The sequence below is a fragment of the Protomyctophum parallelum genome, assembly GCF_964188405.1.
Source record: "Protomyctophum parallelum genome assembly, chromosome: 16".
Lineage (NCBI taxonomy): Eukaryota > Metazoa > Chordata > Actinopteri > Myctophiformes > Myctophidae > Protomyctophum > Protomyctophum parallelum.
In genome coordinates, this window is record NC_139711.1 from 11,611,073 (window position 1) to 11,636,591 (window position 25,519).

The 25,519-nt window shown below is 43.7% G+C and overlaps 1 protein-coding gene across 18 annotated transcripts in view; it reads left to right on the plus strand.

Moving 5' to 3' along the window:
• ankhd1 (ankyrin repeat and KH domain containing 1) overlaps positions 1-24,663 on the plus strand; it is a 55,986-nt gene extending 31,323 nt beyond the window's left edge. For 13 of the 18 annotated variants that reach the window (XM_083786030.1, XM_083786033.1, XM_083786025.1 and 10 more), the window contains 19 exons: positions 235-377; positions 1,113-1,326; positions 6,794-6,969; positions 7,402-7,564; positions 8,170-8,265; positions 8,858-8,974; positions 9,357-9,525; positions 11,384-11,583; positions 13,108-13,481; positions 14,264-14,416; positions 15,882-16,031; positions 16,823-18,401; positions 18,940-19,129; positions 20,163-20,279; positions 21,420-21,668; positions 22,147-22,227; positions 22,947-23,131; positions 23,326-23,490; positions 23,981-24,663. In XM_083786030.1, the coding sequence (XP_083642156.1) occupies positions 235-377; positions 1,113-1,326; positions 6,794-6,969; positions 7,402-7,564; positions 8,170-8,265; positions 8,858-8,974; positions 9,357-9,525; positions 11,384-11,583; positions 13,108-13,481; positions 14,264-14,416; positions 15,882-16,031; positions 16,823-18,401; positions 18,940-19,129; positions 20,163-20,279; positions 21,420-21,668; positions 22,147-22,227; positions 22,947-23,131; positions 23,326-23,490; positions 23,981-24,040 (4,581 nt within the window). In that variant the 3' untranslated portion in view covers positions 24,041-24,663. The remainder of the gene's footprint in view (positions 1-234; positions 378-1,112; positions 1,327-6,793; positions 6,970-7,401; positions 7,565-8,169; positions 8,266-8,857; positions 8,975-9,356; positions 9,526-11,383; positions 11,584-13,107; positions 13,482-14,263; positions 14,417-15,881; positions 16,032-16,822; positions 18,402-18,939; positions 19,130-20,162; positions 20,280-21,419; positions 21,669-22,146; positions 22,228-22,946; positions 23,132-23,325; positions 23,491-23,980) is intronic. The other 5 variants (XM_083786027.1, XM_083786022.1, XM_083786026.1 and 2 more) reach the window with 1 other exon arrangement.
• Positions 24,664-25,519: the final 856 nt, after the last annotated feature.

Below are 25,519 nucleotides of genomic sequence, written 5' to 3' on the forward strand. Positions count from 1 at the left end.
ATGACATGCCTATGCAACTGGTGACGTTCGGAAACGGGAGAGAGTTGTTGAAACGCCCGGACAGACAAGCAAAGTAAAAAAAAAAAAAAAAAAAGCCAACTGTACTGAGCGAATCAGTCTTGATTCCAGGCCAAGTCATGTCGTCCATTCTGTAGTGTAGCAGGTCTAGTAACATCGGCAGCTCACTCAGAAAGTCTTGCTAATGAAGTCTTGTGTGTGGCTGTGTGCGGTCAGGTGGTGGAGTTGTTGTTGCTGCGGGGAGCCAATAAGGAACACCGTAACGTCTCCGACTACACGCCTCTGAGCCTGGCGGCCTCCGGAGGCTACGTCAACATCATCAAGATCCTCCTCAACGCCGGGGCTGAGATCAACTCCAGGTGAGCAGCAACATATTCATTTTTAATTTGCTAAAATAACTCCTGCAGGCCTGGGCCGTGGCTCAGCGGTCCAGGCACCTTGGCTGGTAATGGCCAGTGTGCCGCGGGTTCGACTCCCGATCCCAACGGCCTTCACTGCATGTCATCCCCCCATCTCTCGCCCCCATTTCCTGTCAGCCTACTGTCTGTCCCTCCATAAAAAATATAAAATAAAGGCGAAAGCCATAAAAAAAAAAAAAAAAAAAACTCCTGCAATGAGTAAGGTATTTACAGAGGCTCATGGATCAACGGTCTTTGACCATATTTGTACTCTTATTTGCAAGATACATTGACACCTATCCATTTGTACTGCTTGGCTCCCACAGGGCGAGCTGCATAGAACAGTGCTTCTCAAAGTGTTGTCCTTCAGCTAAATCACTGATCACCAAATGAACCCTTATGGGTCCATTTGATTCCACAATCAGAATTATGGGGGATTTTGAAATTAAGTTTGAGAACCACTGGTATTTGACACATTTTAACATTTTCCTCAAACTTTAATGCAGTACTTATGTCAAACTGAACGGATCATGTCACATGCTGTCATGACACCCGACTGTGCTCAACCTGATCCAGACAATCCTCTACTACCCTCCTTGGCGTTCTCTGTACACAGTAACGGATCAAAGATATACAGCATTTATATTTTCTTCGTTCATTTAATCTATTTCATATTTATTTTCTGTGCGTGCGCAGGACTGGCAGTAAGCTGGGCATCTCCCCTCTGATGCTGGCGGCCATGAACGGCCACGTCCCGGCGGTCAAGCTGTTGCTGGACATGGGCTCTGACATCAACGCCCAGATCGAGACCAACCGCAACACGGCTCTCACCCTGGCCTGCTTCCAAGGGCGCGCCGAGGTCGTGAGTCTGCTGCTGGACCGCAAGGCCAACGTGGAACACCGCGCGAAGGTGAGACGGTCTGCTGGACGCGCCACTTGTGATGTCGCTCACGGCGTGTCGCATCTAGAGATGCAACGATACTGATTTTTCAATTCCGATCCGATATATTAATTTTGAAATTTCCCGATATCCGATATTTGCCGATCCGATATTTGCTGTAGTCTACATAGCAAAACAAATAAATACAAAAAAATTCAAAGAGGGGATGTTTATGGTTAAGTGTTAACCTGTAAAAATAAGAATATGAACTGTTTAACCTGTAAACCTTAAGGGAATGGCCACCTGTTAATTAATACTATGGATTATTATTATGTGCAAAGGTACATTTTTACCCCTAAAGTGATGCCTGCATGTAACCTGTTAATTCATTCTATGGTTTATTAATAATAATAATAACTAGAAAGCAGTTCCTGTAGAAACTGCGTGGGCTCGCGTAAAATGCTTTGTGTAAAGTTATTGCCGTGTCAAGTTTGAAACTCGGGGACCGGAGTAATGGTGTTACCATTGGTGTTCTAAATCTATAATCAAAATTTCGGGACTGTAGCATATTGTAAAGAAAAGTAGAAAATGCATTAAAGCTGAAGTAAAAGTTAAAAAAAGTATGAAAATGTGTAAAAACTATAGTTTAAGCAGAATAAAGTATGTGGAAGTTGTAGAAGTGTTTTTAAAGTTTTTTCTTTAAATGTAAAAAAAAAAAAAAAAATCAAAAAAATTGAAGTTTTTTCTTTTTAAGTAAAAAAGAAAAAAAAAATTAAGTTTTCATTTTTTTCATTTTTTTTCATTTTTTTCAATTTTTTTCATTTTTTTCATTTTTTTCATTTTTTTTCATTTTTTTTCATTTTTTTCATTTTTTTTAATTTTTTTAATTTTTTTAATTTTTTTAATTTTTTAATTTTTTTGAAAATATTTTTTGAAAATACTTTTTTGAAAATACTTTTTTGAAAATACTTTTGAAAATACTTTTTTGAAAATACTTTTTTGAGAATACTTTTTCATCTCTATCTGATCTATCTGTGTAAAGGCCATCCAATTGCACAAATAGCAGACCTACAAGCCCACAAGGTATCGCAGAGCAACTCATTGAGATCTTGTAACTTTAATTTCAGCCCTGTAATTAAGCCCTTATATGTCTCAGCTGTGGAAGTGTAAAAGACAAACAAGTGGCGCGCAACTTGATCTCTTATTTTACAATGGTTCTGAATGGGGGGAAACTATGCCCGAACAAATTGCTCTATCGCAAAAAGTAAAAGTCGAATGCAAATAATTTTTTCGCTGTGAGTGGCCTGAGATATTGAGGTACACCATGTGCGATTGTGGTGTTGGTACGATCGAAAATGTGGTTATAAGAGCGAGTTAAGAATTGTCATCGCGATAATTTCCTCGTAAGGATTTTACAATTGAGGTCAATGAGCAGATTGACTGTATTTGTGTCACTTAAAAGGCCGTAGTTCACATTCTGTATGTCTCTGTGTTTTGGTGGTCACATTGTGTGAAAGAGGACATGTGTGGCTACAAAATGACCAAAGGACATGCGTGTAAAGTGAATATCTTGGCCGGGACGGCAATTTGTTTGGTAAATTTTCAAGGAAAGATTTTCTGTTCTACGCACTCTAGTGAAAAAAGCCCGCACTCTAAGTTGGCACTAATTAGGCGAAACGGCCTGCGATTGAACTGCGATTTCGGAAAAACCGTTTAACGTATTCGAATACGGTTTGAACCACGAAAAAGTCCAGAGTCGTGTGAGCTTTCTAAAGTTTAAATCACGTTTCTACGACAAAGTATGCCAGAGTAATGAGGCTGCAAAAGTGAGGTTGATTTAGAGATAAATCCCATACATTGTCAATGGGAGGAAAAAACTATAAATAAAGTTAAATATTTTAAAAAGTATAAACTTTTTCAAAACAACTTTTTCACCAATGAAAGTTCAAAGATAGATGAACATTATAAAGTTTGAATGAAGTTTCAAAGTGAAAGTATGACGGAGTAATAAGAGCTCAAAAAAGTTAACTGTGAAAAATGGGACCTTTCTTCCATCGACTCTCACTATAAAGAATGTAAAAAAAAGTTAAAAAGTTAAAAAGTATAAAAAGTATAAAACTTTGTAAAAATTCTAATTGGAGCATAAATAACTGCAAAGAGCTGAACAGTTTGAAGTTTGAACTAAATTTCTAGCATAAAGTATGTGGAAGTAGTTAGGTGCCAAAAAAAACGGCGGAATAAAGAATAAGCGGAATAAATATAGGCTGCCAATATCTAGTGTGTGCTCGCTGTGGCGAGCCCACAACTAGAAAGCAGTTCCTGTAGAAACTGCGTGGGCTCGCGTAAAATGCTTTGTATAAAGTTATTGCCGTGTCAAGTTTGAAACTCGGGGACCGGAGTAATGGTGTTACCATTGGTGTTCTAAATCTATAATCAAAATTTCGGGACTGTAGCATATTGTAAAGAAAAGTAGAAAATGCATTAAAGCTGAAGTAAAAGTTAAAAAAAGTATGAAAATGTGTAAAAACTATAGTTTAAGCAGAATAAAGTATGTGGAAGTTGTAGAAGTGTTTTTAAAGTTTTTCTTTAAATGTAAAAAAAAAAAAAAAATCTAAAAAATTGAAGTTTTTTCTTTTTAAGTAAAAAAGAAAAAAAAATATTTTTAAGTTTTCATTTTTTTCATTTTTTTCAATTTTTTCATTTTTTTTAATTTTTTTAATTTTTTTTTAATTTTTTTAATTTTTTTTTATTTTTTTTATTTTTTTTAAGTTTTTTTATTTTTTTTATTTTTTTTTATTTTTTTTTAAAATATTTTTTTATAAACGTGTGTGTGTGTGTGTGTGCGTGCGTGCGTGCGTGCGTGCGTGCACTTGCGAGAGCTGTGTAAAGGCCAGCCAATAGGAAGACAGGGTGTGTGTGTGCGTGCGTGCATGTGTAAAGCTGTGTAAAGGCCATCCAATTGCACAAATAGCAGACCTACAAGCCCACAAGGTATCGCAGAGCAACTCATTGAGATCTTGTAACTTTAATTTCAGCCCTGTAATTAAGCCCTTATATGTCTCAGCTGTGGAAGTGTAAAAGACAAACAAGTGGCGCGCAACTTGATCTCTTATTTTACAATGGTTCTGAATGGGGGGAAACTATGCCCGAACAAATTGCTCTATCGCAAAAAGTAAAAGTCGAATGCAAATAATTTTTTCGCTGTGAGTGGCCTGAGATATTGAGGTACACCATGTGCGATTGTGGTGTTGGTACGATCGAAAATGTGGTTATAAGAGCGAGTTAAGAATTGTCATCGCGATAATTTCCTCGTAAGGATTTTACAATTGAGGTCAATGAGCAGATTGACTGTATTTGTGTCACTTAAAAGGCCGTAGTTCACATTCTGTATGTCTCTGTGTTTTGGTGGTCACATTGTGTGAAAGAGGACATGTGTGGCTACAAAATGACCAAAGGACATGCGTGTAAAGTGAATATTTTGGCCGGGACGGCAATTTGTTTGGTAAATTTTCAAGGAAAGATTTTCTGTTCTACGCACTCTAGTGAAAAAAGCCCGCACTCTAAGTTGGCACTAATTAGGCGAAACGGCCTGCGATTGAACTGCGATTTCGGAAAAACCGTTTAACGTATTCGAATACGGTTTGAACCACGAAAAAGTCCAGAGTCGTGTGAGCTTTCTAAAGTTTAAATCACATTTCTACGACAAAGTATGCCAGAGTAATGAGGCTGCAAAAGTGAGGTTGATTTAGAGATAAATCCCATACATTGTCAATGGGAGGAAAAAACTATAAATAAAGTTAAATATTTTAAAAAGTATAAACTTTTTCAAAACAACTTTTTCACCAATTAAAGTTCAAAGATAGATGAACATTATAAAGTTTGAATGAAGTTTCAAAGTGAAAGTATGACGGAGTAATAAGAGCTCAAAAAAGTTAACTGTGAAAAATGGGACCTTTCTTCCATCGACTCTCACTATAAAGAATGTAAAAAAAAGTTAAAAAGTTAAAAAGTATAAAAAGTATAAAACTTTGTAAAAATTCTAATTGGAGCATAAATAACTGCAAAGAGCTGAACAGTTTGAAGTTTGAACTAAATTTCTAGTATAAAGTATGCGGAAGTAGTTAGGTACCAAAAAAAAGGGTGGAATAAAGAAACATAAGAAGCGGAATAAATATAGGCTGGCAATAGCTATTGTGTGCTCGCTGTGGCGAGCCCACAATAATAGTAATTATTATTATTGCTATATACACGTGGTACCTTTTTACCCCTAATGCGATGCTGGGAATCAGCTGGGCTATCATGTGACAAAAGCCTTAAGCCTTACCGACAGAACTCGGGGAGAAAGAAAATACCTCAGGACGTTTGTTATGGCGCTAGCTGGTGTTGTGTTGCTACTTTAGTTTGCAAACTCTGTCTTTGTCTTAAGAATTGCACTACACTTACAATCTGAATCAGTGTTTGAGCTTCTGACAACAATGTCATGGTTTGATAACTGAGCCAATTATATAAAGACGGATTTTACCGCGACGACGACGTGCGCTTATTCTTCATCATCAGCATCGTCACAGCAGCATTTTTTTCAATGGCAATAATAAAGTTACAAAGATTGAATCACATAGCGCTAAACAGCACGTGTGTGCAGTAAATATATAGCAGAAGAATGGATTACAAGAGCAATCTCATCAACAATGTCAGAACGCAGCTAGATGATAGGCTCCACCACACAACTGAACTGCGCATGCAGAGACTTGACTGATCCGTGCGACGACGGGTAAAATGTATACTTTTATTGCTGTTAAGTCTGTAAGTGATTCCATTCTCTTGCATATTGCACCTTAGTGGGGCTTTTTTCTATAGTCTGTTTGCAGTCTGTACATACTGGAGGTTGGATTCGCTCACTGCACTGTCTGTGCAGGACGGACTGTAAACATTAAACACGTGTCCCCCTCCTGTATCGGAGCGTGTATCGGTGGCATCAAATCCGATCTCCGATACATTCATTAAGCTGGGTCGGAGGCCGATACCGATATAATATCGGATCGGTTGCATCTCTAGTCGCATCGTCGCCTATCGTGAGCTTGTAGATCTGAGCTATTCATGCAGTTTTTTTGACAGACTCAATGGTTGATCACTACAAAACGTCTCCAAATTGTCTGGCGCCGTTATCTGAAGACTCCTTCAGATTATACCTTAACTCGGAGCACTTGACCTAGTTTCCCCCCCCCCCTGCATGTTATTTAGACAGATGCTAGGTTCATTGTTTACCTGGTATCCTATAGTTTTAATGTAAATAATATTATGAGCGAGGCACTAAACTGTCCCTCTGCATTTGATGGATGTGTTTATGTGTACCTCGCTTATTATCAGGCCGCTCTGAAGGTGCTTCTGCTTCAATGCTTTTAAATTGTGGAGTTGGTGAGAAACAATCCGCGGTCTTCCTGCTATTTATTTATCTGTGGTTTTGATCATTGGATGGTTCTCCTCTCCTCTCCACCAGACGGGTCTCACTCCTCTCATGGAGGCGGCGTCAGGGGGCTACGCAGAGGTGGGCCGGGTGCTGCTGGACAAGGGGGCGGACGTCAACGCTCCCCCTGTCCCCTCGTCTCGAGACACGGCGCTCACCATCGCCGCCGATAAAGGTCACTACAAGTTCTGCGAGTTGCTCATCAACAGGTGAGTGCTGGACCATGGTGCATGTTGTCTTGCTTTGTCTGGAATCAGGGGTGGAACGTACAGCATACATTTACTCATGTGAACTCCTACTCATACTGAATGAAAGTAAATCTTCTATTTTGTCCAATCTGTATGATTGAATGCAGACTGGAGGTCCATAGAAAAACTCATGAAAAGCACACACTAAGATGGGTAGAGTATGTTAATACAACATAACTGGTCTCTGCTCTTCTATTGAGACATTTAGATCCTGCATCTAGGCTAGACAAGACTTTGGACTTGATCCTGTTTGTGGTTTGACACAAAGTTTGATCTTCAGGTCAAATTTTAATTCTCCCTCAGTGGTAAAAAAACAATGGCAGAGACCTGGGTATACAGTACACTTGAAAACTTGTGATATCTAGCATTGATAAGCGGCTCTTCTCCTTCCAGGGGTGCTCATATCGACGTGCGCAACAAGAAAGGGAACACGCCTCTCTGGCTGGCGGCCAACGGCGGCCATTTTGACGTGGTCCAGCTCCTGGTGCACGACAGCGCAGACGTGGATGCAGCCGATAACCGCAAGATCACCCCGCTCATGGCTGCCTTCCGCAAGGTTCGCTCCGGACACACACAATATAAACATTTGATGTGGTGTAGGTTTTTAAATGTTCTCGTATAAAAACAAAAAGCAAAGTAACAACAAAATCACAATATCGAATCTAATCGCGATATGATTAAGAATCACAATATAAATCGAATCCGCACCCGGAGGTAAGTGAATCTGAATCGTCCCACCCCTACTATTTTTGCAAGTTCTTTGTCTTATTTACACTTTGAACATTTTGTTTATAAAGCCTAAGGCAAATAGAAATGTAATTTAGAAATGTAATTTTTATTTATATCTATGTTCCAATTTTCATTGCCAGGCAAAAACAAATTATTTGTAATGCACCTTTTTAAGTGCTTAACGGAAGAAACCGTAATTCATGACATACGCCATTAGTTGCACATGTATCGTCAATTAAATTGTCATGATTGTGACGGGATTAATGACGACTTGCCTTGACCTTAGAGGGTCAGGCTAATTGAAAACGAGCGCTGCCGTCCCAACATGTGATTCCGACTTGTGATTCTTGGTGCTGTCTAGTGGGATGAAGTGTTATTGCTGTAACATGGTTCTGCGGACGTGTCTAATCAATGGACTTTGAACGTTTCCAGGGTCACGTGAAGGTGGTGCAGTACTTGGTGAAGGAGGTCAACCAGTTTCCTTCAGATATCGAGTGCATGAGATACATCGCCACCATCGCTGACAAGGTAGGATGGAGGGGACACCTTTATGTATTTACCCATTCAGGCCTGACGTCGAAATTTTAAATAAATGTTTTCTAAATCATGACAATTTTCTGAAAGATTTGAGGCACATTTTAACACATTTTCTTTTTTTTTTTTTTTTTTTTTTTTAGATATTTTTTTGCGGCTTACGCCTTTTATTGATTTTTGAAGGGACAGACAGTAGGCTGACACTTTTTATACTTTTGTGTGATGCTGTAGTATGATCAAGGAGGGCGCTAATTTAGGTTTCTAAGTCGGGCAGAAACATAATTATGTTCTGATTCTGAACACATAATGCCAGGTTTTAAAAACCATACGGGGACTTTGACTGGCTCCCTGCCAAAGTAACTGTTGGTGTCTGTAAATGTATGTAAATTCATGAGCAATTGACCTCCCCAGGTATGGAACATTAGCATTGCACTTTATTTATTTTTCAAATTGAATGCAATCACGACATCGCTAATTAGATTTAATTCAGAAATGGTAATGACCGATAATTATAGGTATGTCCAATAATATTGCATTGCTAACAATAGCATCACTATTAACCACCTCTGGTTCCCTGCTGTGTCAGGAGCTGTTGAAGAAGTGCCACCAGTGCATGGAGACCATCGTCAAAGCCAAAGACCAGCAGGCAGCCGAGGCCAACAAGAACGCTAGCATCCTGCTCAAGGAGCTGGACCTGGAGAAGGTAAAACAATGGAGACCTGGACTGGCTTTTAGGGCTGCATCATTCCATTGTTTTTATTTTATAAATACATTATACTGTATCAACTTGGTCATTTATTAACAACTTAATCCCTGTTTTATACTGTGTTGCATAACAGTGTCTTGCAAAAAAACATTGAGCTGGACTAGTTTTTAGGGGTATTTAGCATTTTGTTGACTTTTATTGTTATTAATTAACTAATTGAGAAGTGCATTTTTTTTTAAATCTATATACTATATATCAACGTAATCCCTATTTCCTCTATAAGCTTTATACGGTCACAATGCTTCTCGTAGTGAGCTTGTAGGCCTGCTATGTGTTCCGCTCACCCTGACCATGTGTTGAATGTGTGTCGGGTCAACAGTCCAGAGAGGAGAGCAAGAAGCAGGCCCTGGCCGTCAAGCGGGAGAAGCGCAAGGAGAAACGCAAGAAGAAGAAGGAGGAGCAGAAGAGGAAGCAGGAGGAAGAGGAGGAGCAGAAGACCAAGGATGAGTCGTCTGACATGCAGGAGCAGAAGGAGGACTCTGCTGAAGGTAAAGCTCCCTCCCTCCCCACAAATTTTTTTAATGTATTTTTTGTGGCTTTCGCCTTTATTTTACATTTTTTGTGAAGGCTGACATGGGGAGAGAGATGGGGGGGGGGGGGGGGGGGGTAACATGCAGTAAAGGCCGTCGGGATCGGGAGTCGAACCCGTGGCACACTGCCAGACTGGATTACCAGCCAAGGTGCCTGGACCGCTGAGCCATGGCCCAGGCCCTTCCCACATATTTTATAGGACTGTCAAACTATTACAGATTTAAGTTGCCGATTGCACAAATAATTGCGATTAATGATTTTATTCGTTTTTTTGCATTGAACAATGGAACATTACAATTTGTATTTCTGTTCACAAGCTAATCACAAATTGCTCAGTTATGACAAATAACTTAAATATACAAAGAAATAATTGACACATTTAATACGTTTCTTTCTTTCCAATTTCTTTTTTTACAAAATAGCGGAAATAGTTGATCTACAAACTTCCAACACGGCGTGTTGTAGAGCAGCTATTACTGCTATTCTTGGAAATGTATGGACATTTTTCAACGTGGAAACCATTGACATTTATGCAAAAATAATTAGTACGGATTAGTAATAATTAGACAATTATGTAATAATTGTGACAGGCCTAAGACTTGAGGGCTGATTTATACTTTGCCACTAGAGCTGCCAACGAATATTCGTTTTCCGAATCCATTTCCGAATCCAAAAAATAAATGAATAACCGAATATATAAAATTAAGGTTCGAATTAAAAATAATAATAAAAAATATTTATTATTTATTATTATTATTAGTTTTCGCGAGACGGTGCCATGGGTAAGCGACGCGTTGTGACTTGTGAGCTTGTAGATTAGTTATATTTGCCACACGACACGCCGACACCGGCATACATTAAAGAATAAATCAGCTCTGATGCCTCATACTCTTCCTAGCAGCGTAGTGAGCGCGGGGCCGCGGGAGCCTTTTACGTTCTTTGCGCAGTGAGTATACGCCGCTCAGAATGGTGAAATCTTCCGTCAACAGCATATCTATAGTGATCAGAATCTGGGTCGGTGTTGTTTCGGACAGACGGGAGAATCATGAAGCGACTTTATCCTACAGGAAATTATAAGAAGATAAATAAAATGCGTAAGGATGAAATGTGGTGCCGGGTCCGGCAGCAGCAGCAGCAATGCAGTGTTCGTGAATTAATACTGCCTCCGTGCCTCGTTTTGATAAGGCTGTGTGGTAGGATTGCTCATTTAAGAAAAAAACAGTTTTACTGGAGAAAGGAGAATGCATGCGTTGTGTTCCAACTCGCTTTCCAGCAGCACCAATGCGCGGAGAGAGAGTTGCGACAGCAATGCAATCTTAAATGTTATGTCTCAGGTTGTATTGGTGTAAATATAATTATTAATAAATCCGAATGGCTCGAATTGAAATCCGAAATCCGAATGGGTCGAATTGCTCGAATCCACGTGGGTTTTTAAAACTAATATCCGAATCCAATTTCTGGACAATTACGGCAGCACTATTTGGCACATGATGTCGTTTGCTTGGTCTTGTGTAGCCAGACGGTCAGAGGTCTCCGCCTGCCGTCTGCGTCTGGTGACAATGCTTTAACCCATTCTCTTAGCATTATGTTACGCTTTAGCTATTGAATCTACAAGCTCATAGATCTCGATTTTTCAAAAATATTTTAGAAAAATCGACTGACAGAAACATAGCTTTTTCAGAAAACTGTCAAGATGTAGAAGACATTTTTAGAATCTGATCTCAGGTCAAAATGGGTTAAAAACGAGTCGTATCACCATCGCAATATGAACTTTTTGTTGCATTAAACAATGTGCCTCTCCTCCCCCCCACGCAGAAGCGGAGGTTCCCATCGAGCCTCCCAGTGCCACCACCACCACCACCATCGGTATCTCTGCCACTTCCACCACTTTCACCACCGCTTTCGGGAAGAAGCGAGCCAGCGTGGCCGCCGCGCCCAGCGCCAACCGCAAGAGCAAGAAGAACAAGACCAAGGACTCCTCGCCCAACGAACCAATCATATTACAGGACCCGCAGGTAACCGCCATGTTCTTTTTTTTGTTTTTTCATTAGTGAAATGATGCCTGGCAGATGACAGCCTTTTGTAGCTGGCTACAATATATGGTGCAACGGTTAGTCGAACTAGTCGATTTAGAAAAATTGTCAAAATAGCCTATATCTATAAGCTTACAAAGTGATGCATTGTAAAATGCGATATTAACCCATCCTGGGGCGGGAACCCCTTTTGGTTTTTAAGCATAGAGCACCGAAGTCTCACTTCTACTTTCAGTAGAGGGCGCCAGTACACAGGTTCATGTCTTTTTTTAAATTTGCATTGAAATCCCCATTTTTAGGCGATTTTAGGTCGCTTCATATAAGAACTGTGTTTGAAAAATAAACCGATCATCCCGGCCTTTCTGTCAGGGGGGTGGCTGTGCGTCGTTAATGATGTCCATTCATATTTGATACAGCCAGTTTCTGGAGAAAATTGAATTAATGTGGCCGCAATAGCCTTGAAACTACATGTCGCTGCTTATATATGACAGAGCCCAGCTGTCAACACATCGCGTTCCTGAGATTCCTCGTTGACGTAAGCTCAGCTGGTGGTGACTCGTACTCGTTAGTTTCGTACTAATCACGAAACATTAAATATCAATAGAAAAAATAAAAAATAAACTTAACATGTCAGATTATGTTGTGCGACATGCAGCTGCAGCCACCCCGCCTACCCGGAAATGTAGTCTCTGGGTTGTTTGACAAGTTTCTAGCGCTTATTGTGTTACTCTTTGGGTATATTTGTACATTTCCACCTTCAGTCGATGCTTCATATCCATATGAGTGAAAAGGCCGGGATGATCGGTTTATTTTTCAAACAGTTCTAATATGGGGATTTCAATGCAAATAAAAAGTACACAAACCTGTGGACTGGCGCCCTCTACTGACAGTGACGTCAGGTGCTCTATTATGTTATACTATGCTATGCTATTGAAAAATAGCAGATCTACAAGCTCATAGCATGTTTGTTACGAGCTTGTAGATCTGCTATTTTTGAAAAATAGTGAAAATGTGGCGCAAATCTTTGAATATATATACATTCTTTCAGAGCAAACGTTTTTAACTCAAATCTTTGCTTCTCGGGGGATCCCTGGAACAACATATTTTGAGATGGGGGGGGGGGGTCAGCGGCCAAATACAGATAATTCTGGGGGTCCTTGACATGAAGAAATTGACAATCACCGATATAGAAACATGGGTTTTTCAGAAAACTGTCTAGATTACAAGAAATTTTTATAATCTGATCTCAGGTCTAAATGGGTTAAATGCATGGTCAAATACAGCCGATACCGAGATATTACATGATACATTTGTTATATTTATATTAAACTCATTGTGAAAATGTATTTACCGGTATTCTTTTGCTGGTGGAAGTTACAGATGTGCATATGGTGTGATATACAATCTACACTTCAACAGTAAACACACCGTCTTCCATTATACATCAGTGGTCTGGGGAGAATTTAAACTTGACTTGCCTTGTCATGTCCACTCCTAACCCTCCAGGTGGCGCTAGCGCAGCACAAGGCTGATAAGAACAAGATCCACGGGGAGCCGCGGGGCGGGGGCGGGGGGGTAACGGGGGGCACCAGCGACTCGGACCCCCTGGACAGCACCGACTGCGCCAGCGAGAGCAGCAGCAGTGGCGGCAAGAGCCAGGAGCTCAACTACCTCCCCGACCTCCCCTCGTCCTCGTCCTCGTCCTCCTCCTCTTCCTCCTCCTCCTCTTCCTCGGCCCCGTCGTCGGGAATGGTCCCCCACTCTCAGACGCTCCCGCACGGCCCCGAGAAGAGGCACTGCCCCTCCGTCGTCAGCGCTCCGCCACACAACGACAGCAAGGTGGACAAGGTCACGGTCTCCATCTCCAAACCCACGCAACGGTGAGTCCCGGCTGATACCGCAGCGTTTAGTGACGCGTTGGGGCAGAGATCATTGTATCGATTATCTTTTTATATATCAGTGATTAGGCTTGTGTGGCCCTTCCTGTGCAGGAGACCTCCTCCTCTCGACCGGGTTTTTTTTTTTGGACCAATGACAAAGCTTCTAGGAACATCTTTGAATGCAGATTGTCCTAGATGTGTCACAGAGACAACAATGTTTTTGGGAGTGTTTTACTTCTTGCTGGCTGTCTGCATACCATACAATAAAAAGGGTCATTAAAATGTTGACATTATTACTTATAGCTACTTTAAAGGCATCAGACAACATTCCAGGCTTGTGAGCATGTACTCCGCCAATACCCAACAGCAACCTAGAAGGGCATGGGACACTATTTAACCATTCATTATTTGAACTCTACCTAGAGCTTTCACAAGTACAAATTTCACTTGACTGTCACACAAATAATTGTGTTTTACGATTTAATTGTTTTTTGGAACGTTACACTTTGTATTTCTGTCTGCCTTCTGGTAATCAGAAATTGCACAGGCCAGATATGACATAACTTTTAGTTGACACTGACACATTTAACGATTTATTATATTCTTTCTTTCCAAAAAAAATGCACAAAACAGCGGAAAAGTGATGCGCTATTTTTCAACATGGAAACGATTGACTATTATGCAAAAAGAATTGTTGCGACTACCTCAAATAACTTGCGATGAAGTGATTTTGTAATAATCGTGACGGGCCTAACTCCACCGTGTCTTCCGTCTTCCCCCAGAGCTCCCGATACGAGTGAGTCGACCCTCAGCTCTCTGCCGTCTCCGTTCAAGACCATGTCTCTCCCCGTCACCTCCCCCAACAGCAAGCTCAGCCTCACCAGCCCCAAGCGAGGCCAGAAGAGAGAGGAGGGCTGGAAAGAGGTCGTCAGAAGGTCAGCAAGCAGACTCATTAGCTCGCTTCTGTTTTAAAGATTAGAGCATTTGAAGTGGTCAAACGAGCAATATGTTCAGAAGTGTCTTCCATCAAATCTGATGTTGAATGTTTCATATGAAAGCAAAGGTTATTTCCTTTTATAATTTTTCACAAATCACACATTATGACTTGACCATGCAAAGATTTTCAGTCGTGAGATTTTAATTTGCTTTCATTCGTGAGGACTCCCTGATGTTTTAAAATCTGCACGGGACATAAAATGGTAAATGGTGCATTTATATAGCGCCTTTATCCAAGGCGCTTTACAGAGATTGTGCATTACATTCACCCATTCACACACACATTCATACACCGATGGCAGCGGAAACCATGCAAGGCACCAACTAGCACATCGGGAGCAATTAGGGGTTCAGTGTCTTGCTCAAGGACACTTCGACAGTAACTCTGGGGGAGCCCGGGTTCGAACTGGCAACCTTACGGTTACCATCCAGGCACTCGACCCCTGAGCCACCGCCGCCCCCACGCTACTATTGCGTTGATAAAATACAACCCATTAAAACTATTAGCGGTCACAGAATTTCCTCCAAATTAATCTGAGATTGTTATTCCATCTACTCCTTTGAGTCAGAACTTGGCACCGTAACTTGAGTGACTTTATGATTCTGATCTATCCTTTAATTACCAAGTAACAAGAGTTGTTCAGACTTCTTACTTACAGGAGGTTTATTGCCAAAATTAAGACCTTAAAAAGGTCATTCATGCTTTAATCTCATCATGTTTACTGTAATTCCCTTTACTTTTGCCTCTGCAAAATAACGGAAGCTATATCCCGTCTCCAGTTGGTGCAGAATTCTGCTGCTAGAAAAGTGGCCATATCACACCGGTCTTGGCTGCTCTCCACTAGTTGCCTGTGAGCTTCAGAAGTGTTTTTAAGCTGTTACGGATTAATTACTTTTAAGGCCCTCCTGGTCGCTCCTGAAACTCACCTCCTTACCTGGGGCGATCAGGCTTTTGCGGCCTGGGCGCCTAGGCCTGAGAATCTAAGGCTAGCTAAATCAGTGCCTTCTTTTAAATCCCTTCTGGAAACATACCTCTAAGTCAAGTGTCTATTATTGTTGTAATGTATTATAATTTTGCTTTGCCGTTTGCTGCTTCTTTATTACCTTGTTCTTTAACCCATTTTGGGGCGGGAACCCCTTTTGGTGTTAGCATTATGTTATGCTTTAGCTGTTGAAAAATAGCAGATCTACAAGCTCGTAGCGTGCCACCGAGTGGTGCGCTACGAGCTTGTAGGTCTGCTATTTTTGAAAATTTGAAAAACGACTGACATAGAAACATAGCTTTTTCAGAAAACTGTCATTTTCAAACAGACATTTTTTTAATATGATCTCAGGTCAGAATGGATTAAGGGAACACGCTTTACAAATATATGACTTCTCTGTTCACTGTGTTCTGTGTATCAGATCTAAGAAGCTGTCTGTCCCCGCCTCGGTGGTGTCTCGGATCATGGGCCGAGGGGGATGCAACATCACAGCCATCCAGGACGTGACCGGTGCTCATATCGATGTGGACAAACAGAAAGACAAGAACGGGGAGAGGATGATCACCATACGGTAGGATAGGAGCCCTCTGGTGGACAGTAAATGCAACTGCAACCTGTTTGTGTGTCAACCCGTTGTGAGCCATCCATCATGCTGTGTCCATATTTACCAAATGTGACACTCTAAAAAGGAGAACAGACAATAGTATCCTGAGTCTAGCCTTTGCCTTTCTTCTGTTTTAAAACAACTGCAGATTTGATAAAGGATTTTTTACTGTGTACTCGTCTATAATAGTTTAGGTTTGTCTGTGTGTCCGGAGATAATCTCGCAAACCAGAGATCAATGCCAAATGTCTTGTGCACACTGTCAGTAGGCCACAGAAGTACCTCCACTTTTTCATATATATATATAATACAACTCAAAGGGGGGGATCTGATCAGGCTTAAACCTTGGTGTCATACATCACAGATATGTCATGGATGACTCCGATGATGATCCACCATGTAGGATCATGGGGTCCATATGATTCGTTACAAAAGTTCATGAAATGTGGTAGTTTAACGCTGGACTAATTAATGTATGTACTACGTGTACATGCTCCTTCCGACATCGCAAACAATTGCAGTTCAAGAGAAAAATCTGAGAAAATGTTCTGAGACCGCACATCAGTAGTTCTGAATGACTTAGATTTGTAGTTATCACCTCCCTTTCCGAAGACTTCGGAAGGAGCATATCGTGGCCTTAAGACCGGATAGTGAGTCCACATACTTGACATCCCCTGGTTCGGTTATGACTTCTCTTTAGTTTGGACCACTAATGTTGCACACGTGTGTTCAGTCTCCTAATTTGTGTGTTTTTTGCAGAGGTGGCACGGAGTCCACGAGGCACGCGGTCCAACTCATCAACGCTCTGATCCAAGACCCGGCCAAGGAGCTGGAAGACCTGATCCCCCGCAACCACATCAGAGCCCCGGGCTCAAAGACCTCCTCCACCCCCTTCCCCACCTCCGCGGGCGGTGCCAGCGGCTCCATTGGCCCCAAGGCGCTCTCCTCCCTCGTCACCTCCACGGGAGTCTCCTTCCAGTCCTCCCCATCGTCATCTTCGTCGTCCTCTCAGGCCGGGGGCAAGATGGGCAAGGGGCTGTCGTCTGGTGTGAGGCAGCCCTTCCCCGTGTCCCTTCCCCTGGCCTACGCTCATCCCCAGCTGGCTCTGTTGGCTGCTCAGACCATGCATCAGATCCGACACCCTCGTCTGCCCATGGCCCAGTTCGGTGGCACCTTCTCGCCCGCCGCCAGCACCTGGGGCCCGTTCCCCGTGCGGCCCGTGAGTCCCGGCAGCGCCAACAGCTCCCCCAAGCACAACGGTGGGAGTGGCAGTTCCGGTGGCAACAGCGTGGGCCAGCAGGCCCGTTCCAACTCGTCCAGCCACAGCGAGCACGGCTCTGCCGCCGGCTCCGTGGGCTCCCCGGTCATCAGCAACGCCCCCAACGCACACACAGCCACCGCAGCGGGGGTGTCCTCACCGCACACGCCCCCCAACCCCCCCGCCACTTACAACTCACAGCCCAGCGTGCCCACGCCCTCCTCTGTCAGAAAGCAGCTCTTTGCGCCCGACATCAAGCCAGCTGGGGCCAACGCCGTGTCCACCACCTCCGCCACGGCTCCTAGCAGCGCAGTGCGAGGCGCAGGCTCCCCTGCCCACCACAGCGTGGCCGCAGCCGCCCCCGTCGCCCCACAGCTCCCCGTCGGACCCGTCGCGCAACAGCAGCAGCCCCCCATTCAGCCGCTCCTCAAGACGGAGGCCGCTGGAGCTCCGGGCAAAGAGAAGCCCTCGCTGCCCCTGGAGAGCCAGCCCGCCGCCGCCAGTGATGGTGTCAGTTCTGTCGGTTTCGCTGCCCCCGCCATGGCGCTGCCCCCCAAGCCGGAGCCCCGGCAGCAGTTGCCTGCCCCCCCCACCTCTGCCGCACCCTCCTCCGAGGCCCCGCCTCCCCTCCTCGCCCCGCAGGTCAGCTCCCACATCTCGTCGGCTCCCGCTGTGCCGGTCCTATCGCACGCCGCGACGCACCCCAACAGCACCGTACCCCACTTCTCGGCACCGGCTCCTAGAGTCTCCCATCGAATGCAGCCTCCGGGTGCCTACTACTCTCTTCCCGAGCAGCAGCAGCAGCAGCAGCAGCAGCAGCAACAGTCTGTGTTTGTGCCCCTCAACGCTCAACAAGAACCACCTAAACAACAGACCCAGAGCCAGGCCAACCAGCCGTCGAACATGCCCCCGCAACAGCAGCAGGCCCCGGGCCCCCATCAGGTGTCCTCCAACATGGGCATGATGAACGGTTCTCAGATGCAGCACGTCCCCAGTGCGGCCAAGCCTCAGCAAATTCCCCCCAACTTTGGACCTGCAGGCCTTTTCAACTTCAGCAGTATCTTTGACAACAACAGTCAGGTGAGTGGAAGTTCACTGCTGTGTGCTGAAGGAAAGAAAACACTATCTGGTCTCAGCTACAACTGTCAATTAGTTTCTTGCAGGTTATTCTATGGATAATTATTTCGATTAATTGAATAATCGAGAAGCACATTGTTATTTTTTATCATATCAACAAATTGATTGAATTGCTCTTTTGTATTTGACTAAATAATTTAGTCTGATTAACCATTTAACCCATTTACACTGAGGCAGATTCTAAATCCTAAAGTTTACAATACAAACATAATACAAACAAGTATTTCAGATAACTGTCAGGATTTAGAAGAAGACATTTTATGATTTTGAAGTCAAGTCTAAATGGTTTAAGAGAAATACCAATTAACAGAAATAACTGATCTACAAGCTTGTAGATGCTATTTTTCCAAACTCATTTCTTAGACATTTTGAATACAGAAATTATTAAAAAAGAAAAAAAGCATCTTTGTGCACATAATACAGGACAAAGTTGCAGCTTGTTGTTGATTTCTTGGGTTTGGTGTATTTTTGTCTCTTGCAGGTTGGTAACAACCAGGTTTGGGGTGCGTGTCACCTGCCTACCCGCTCGCCACCCGAGCAGTCCTACTCTGCCCCGCCAGCCTACATGGGCATGGGTCAGATGGACAACATGATGCCCCCGCCTCCACCCGACAGCTCCAAGGCCCCAGGCTATCGCTCAGCGTCCCAGAGGATGGTGAACAGTCCTATTGGTACGTTCTTTTTATTTCACAATTAGGACAACTCAGGCTTTTATTTTAATTTCATCACTGTATCCGTTAAACAGAAATCCCAGAGTCCTATCCACTATCTGAAAAACTGTACAAGTGAAAAATGGACAGTGAAATAAAACAAAGATTGTCAAAGTGCACTACAAAGTAAACATTTACCGAACACTAAGGGATAGATGATTTCCGACCTTATCCACAATCTGAATAGCAGACGGGCAGCTGCGGTGTTCACTCACTATTGTCTTGTAGATAGCGCTGTCGTTCAGATGCAATAACTGTCCCTTGTTCCTTCAACTATTACAATGTAGAAGTATAAAGTGTGGCCTGAAAGCCCTACAGGATTGGATTTACAGGGGGAAATCTGGTAATATAGTTTACAATGTAGCTCAACATAAACATGATTAATACTACTGTTTTTCAGTGAACTACCATATGCTCTGCGATTTCTTTACTGTCCCTTTTATCCCAGTAATTACTGGTATAAAAGGGATGGTATTTAGAGCTTATAGAATATAGATTGTAGAGTTGAAACAAACCTCAATAAGTTTCAGGTATAATAAGTGAATAGATTTATTTTGCTTGGAAGCAGTGAGTTGTAGTTTTCACATTCAAAAGACACATTTGCCCCATATTTAATTTGCATTTACACCATCGGATAACAGACACGTTGGGGGGGGTAAAATGCTGGAATTGTCCTGTATTGTTCTCCTGTGCTCTTCAACGCTTCATCAATAGCATCACAACAGTCGTGACGATCTGCTATTCCAAAATGTTTTTGACAATTTTCGCCTGTAATTAAATTCCCACAACGGGGATGTCAGGTTGAATGTGGGTGTTTTTGATCTGCCACTGTACTTTAAACATGCCACGTCCTGTGATGTGATGGAGGTCATGTTCTCGTCCCTCTGTGCAGCTCTCACCAGCTATGTTCTCGTCCCTCTGTGTAACTCTCACCAGCTATGTTCTCGTCCCTCTGTGCAACTCTCACCAGCTATGTTCTCGTCCCTCTGTGCAGCTCTCACCAGCTATGCCACCAGCATCTCTGGCAGCCCTGTGTATCTGCACGGCCACGGCACGCCCTCGTTCAGCAGACAGCACTTCTCCCCGCATCCCTGGAGCGCCTCCTCCTCAGGTACTCCTCACATAGTGTCCCTGGAGCGCCTCCTCCTCAGGTACTCCTCACATAGTGTCCCTGGAGCGCCTCCTCCTCAGGTACTGCTCACATAGTGTCCCTGGAGCGCCTCCTCCTCAGGTACTCCTCACATAGTGTCCCTGGAGCGCCTCCTCCTCAGGTACTGCTCACATAGTGTCCCTGGAGCGCCTCCTCCTCAGGTACTCCTCACATAGTGCATCCCTGGAGCGCCTCCTCCTCACGTACTCCTCACATAGTGTCCCTGGAGCGCCTCCTCCTCAGGTACTCCTCACATAGTGCATCCCTGGAGCGCCTCCTCCTCAGGTACTGCTCACATAGTGTCCCTGGAGCGCCTCCTCCTCAGGTACTGCTCACATAGTGTCCCTGGAGCGCCTCCTCCTCAGGTACTCCTCACATAGTGCATCCCTGGAGCGCCTCCTCCTCAGGTACTGCTCACATAGTGTCCCTGGAGCGCCTCCTCCTCAGGTACTGCTCACATAGTGTCCCTGGAGCGCCTCCTCCTCAGGTACTGCTCACATAGTGTCCCTGGAGCGCCTCCTCCTCAGGTACTGCTCACATAGTGTGGAGCGCCTCCTCCTCAGGTACTGCTCACATAGTGTGGAGCGCCTCCTCCTCAGGTACTGCTCACAGTGTGGAGCGCCTCCTCCTCAGGTACTGCTCACATAGTGTGGAGCGCCTCCTCCTCAGGTACTGCTCACATAGTGTGGAGCACCTCCTCCTTAGGTACTGCTCACATAGTGTGGAGCGCCTCCTCCTCAGGTACTGCTCACATAGTGTCCCTGGAGCGCCTCCTCCTCAGGTACTGCTCACATAGTGTGGAGCGCCTCCTCCTCAGGTACTGCTCACATAGTGTGGAGCGCCTCCTCCTCAGGTACTGCTCACATAGTGTGGAGCGCCTCCTCCTCAGGTACTGCTCACATAGTGTGCGGGAAAACGTAAACTAAAATTCCTTTCCGACGCAAGGAATAATTTTCAGAATAATCAGATTTAAGTTCAAATTCTGTTAAATTATCCTCTATAAGTCGCTTGAATCGGTGACTTGTGTGTACCCCCAAATTCCAATAAATTCTCATTTGGTACGCTTTTGATTGTGAGTTTGATTGTGTTGTTGACCCCCAGGAGAGTCTCCGGTGCCCCCTCCCTCCTCCACCAACGTGTCCTCCTCGGCCGTGGCCCCTCCCCCCCAGCAGCCCAAGCAGCAGGGCAGCTCGTCTCAGCAGGACCGCAAGGTCCCGCCTCCCATCGGCACAGAGCGGCTCGCCCGGATCCGACAGACGGGCTCGGTCAACCCGCCTCTCCTCACCACCAGCTACACGGCGCCGGTCGGCCAGGGAGGCATCTGGTCCTTCGGCGTCGGCAGTGCTTCTGGTGAGAGCAGTGATGTTGGAAGAGAATTGTTATGGCATGCTAGTGTTGAGATCACCGAAAAGGGGCTGGTGGGGGGGAGGTTTCCTTATTGGGCTGTGCACTTAACCGGTTATGTATCGAAACCGATATTTAGAACCAATAACCAATGTAATCTTACTCATCGTCACCTTCTTAAAATAATGTCCCAAGTCATTTTTTGAGCCTAGGTTACATTGGTCACCTGGCTTAGGCCAAACAATGTGCCTATGTCAACAATACAATCAGCAATTGGCCTAAGTCAACGTAATAAAATTACGGTGACGTCATGTAGGTTAGAATTGAGAACAATAACATGTAACTCTACATTCTATGCATGCACTAATTTCACCACTACTTTATATCTCTTTTAACTCACTCCTGAAAACTCAACTGTATAAAGCTGTTTTTAACCCCCAGGGCAGGCCTCTTAGTTTTAATGTGTTTCTTGTTTTCTGTTAAGGTTGCTCTCCACCAAACCGACTACTTCAGACTACTACACACTGGCAGTCGGGTCCGACGTCGGATGATGTCAGATATTCAGGTGCCCAACAGTTCTGGTCGCCACACCACACAAACCATTGCCAATTACTTGCCACACCAGGAGGTGGCAATAGTCTGCAGGAGCCTGCAGACATGCAGTCTTGCCTCAGAAAGCTTGTACCAAAACTAAAACACAGAGCATTTTTGTAGCTAGTCGTAGTAGCCCACTGCTTTGCTTTGGAGTAGAATGATATAGAAGTTGAGAGTTGAGAATATGGTATGTAGTTAAAATGGCTTATCTAGGCTTGCTCCTGCACCAGAAACAGACGTGAGGTCTACTTCTCTCCGGAGCCTTTACCCACCCCTCCCTCCCCCCTCTCCACCACCCCGCTGCTACCGACGGTTAGTAGCCGTCAGTAGCCGACTGAGCAAGTTTGGTCGTCTTTCGACGCTTCCTTACAACTTGCGACCCGACAACAGCGTGCACACCGCCCATTTAACAGCTTTTCGGCCACAGACGCTTTCCAACACTTGCCAACGTCGGTGCGGTGGAGAGCTACCTTTTACTGTTAATGCGTTGGTTTTTATCTTTGTGTTGTGAATTCTTTTTTCAAGCATTTTGTGTGCTATAAAATAAAGCTCAATAAGAATTTGGCAGAAAAGCTTTAACAATAAAAAATAATTGAATGAACAAAACGATGTACAAAAAGTGTTCCTGTGTGAGTATGCCCACCACCAATGCGAACACTAACCCCTCGCTCTTTGCGTTTGCCGTGACAGAGGCCATGTCTGGCTGGTCGCAGCCGCTGATGAGCAGTCACATGATGCACCCTCAGCTGCAGGCGGAGCAGTCGGCGTTCTCGCAGCACCAGCCCATGGAGCAGGACGACACGGGCATCGCCAACCCCGCCAACAACTACCACCAGCCCCAGCATCTACCCAACAGCTACATGGACTTCCCCAAGGTGGGTCTGTCTGTGCACACATGGATTAGAGTTCTCAGTGTTTGTTGTTTTTTAATGAAGTTGTGTTTTTTAATGTTTTACTGTAAAGCACTTTACTTTACAACGTTGTTGTTTTTAAATGTGCTATATAAATAAAGGTGGTATGGTATTGCAATGGCAGATCCTTACCGTTAAGCTCCATGTGTGTTTCTTAGGGGATGCCTATGTCGATGTATGGAGGAGCCATGCTGCCCCCTCATCCTCCCATGGCAGAGGGCCCGCAGGGACCCATGTACAACGGCCTGCACACTGCCGACCCAGCATGGAGCCCCATTATCAAAGTGGTCCCAAATAACGCAGACAACTCTGACCCACAGCAGGTAACCTGACATCGCATTGATTCATCATTCACAGGTGGAAAGCTTGTGTTGGTGTTAAAAACGGTTTACAGATTATAAAATGTCTTTGTGAAATGATTTGGCAAAACACCAGAATTATTATTTTCTTTGTCTCTGTAAGCCTTCAGCTGACATCCGCCAATAGCTGTGTGTTTTTGTAGGGTACGGTATGTTTCCTCTTAAGATTTATTTTTTGACGGGTAGCCATCATGTTATTATATTGCAAACCATTGAAACCAACGTGATTGCAACACCTGTTGCAAAAGTGTGAAATCTTGCGGCTGAATGTTTAATCACTCAACAGTGGGGAACATGCACTTTTGGCGAAGAGATTAGGTGTAGAGTGAAAAAAAGAGCATACAAAGTACAGCAAAAGAGAAATGAGATGTTTGCCCGAGACAGTGGTATATAAGTGGTTAATGGAGAGTGGAAGGGTGGATCATCATCTTGCTCCTCTCTCGCCCGTTGTCAGGTGTGGCCCGGTACCTGGGCCCCTCACGTGGGCAACGTGCACCTGAACCACGTCAACTAGACGGCGTCTACAGCAATCAAAACGCACACCGCATGATGACCCAACAGCGCAAAACCTGAAGTACCAACCGACGAACCGAGACAAAGTTTTAAAGAGTTTAAAATTAAAAAATTAAATTTGCAACATGTTAACTTTAGTAGAGACCAGAGAGTGCAGAGCAAGCGGTTGAAGAATTGGAAAAAAATTCTCTTGACACCATTCTTTGATGTGCCTATGTCAGATAAGAAACAAGAATTTCGGCGAGGGCTATTATCAAAAGTCCTGATGATGTCTGCAAACACATGCGTGATTACCTGTTCAACAGGAAACATTCTCTGCGTAGTTTAGCCATTTCTTTTTTTTCTTTTTTTTTTTTTTGAGACTTAAACCCACATACACCGTTCTTGGGCTGCGGGGGGCGCTCAACGTGACGTAGCTATTTAAACTCGGCCCAGAACTAGTTGATGATTACCTAAAGAGAGAGAAATCAAACCTTTTAGAGTGGTAAATACATGTATAATTGTTTACATACTAAAAAGGGTTAAAATGAGAGTAAATTTCATGTCGTATAGTGGCTCTACTTTATGTAGCCTGTATTAATGTGAAATATTTACCTTAATATTCAATAAAAATATTGAAAAGTACTTCTTTGTATGTGTGCTCTTTTCTGAAATAGTTTTGCCTGTGTTTATCCCTGGTTGCAGTTGGGCATGAACTGAACACACAAATCGAAACTTGTATGTGGCAGAAAAATGAATGTATTTTGAAAATTAAAGGGTTCAGATTTTTGTAGGAAATAATTAATATAGTGATTGCAAAGGTATTAATTGATTGCCTGAGTTCTGGTCTTGTTTTGGTGAATATCAAGTTGTTCTGCTCATTTTCCGCGGGCCACACATATAAAACATGAATCTACAAAACTTTTTTTTTTAGTCCAGTATCACTACGCCAGTAGCAGCACAAAACCATAGTTCCATGTGACAGAGGGTTCAACTTTGTTGCGGTCAATTTGCAGTACTTAATAATCACCAAAACCAGACCCAGAACTCACACCACGGGACTCGGGCAATCAATTAATATCTTTGCACCACTATATTAATGGCAAGTATTTCCTACAACTTTCCAAAAGTCCAAAAATCTGAACTAACCCTTTAATGAACAGGTGGCAGCGATTGTGAATGGTTTTATGCTCGACTTTCCTGCGGCTGGTCTCGCTACAGTGCCACGGGAAGGAAAAAAAGATGTAACACAGAAACCTGTGGCCTGTAGAATGATATTGGCGGGATAAGTCTAGAACCTTGGCACAGGACAGTAGTGGGATATACGACTGAATAGCTGAGGTGCCGAAAAAGCTGGGTTATGACTCAGCATTTCCCAAATCAACTTCAACTTTATTGTCACATCACAGGTAAAGAAATTAGTTAAATAATTTTTCATACAAGGAAACAGTGAATTTATACAACACGCTTTACAATGCAATCACACATTCACAAAGCGATG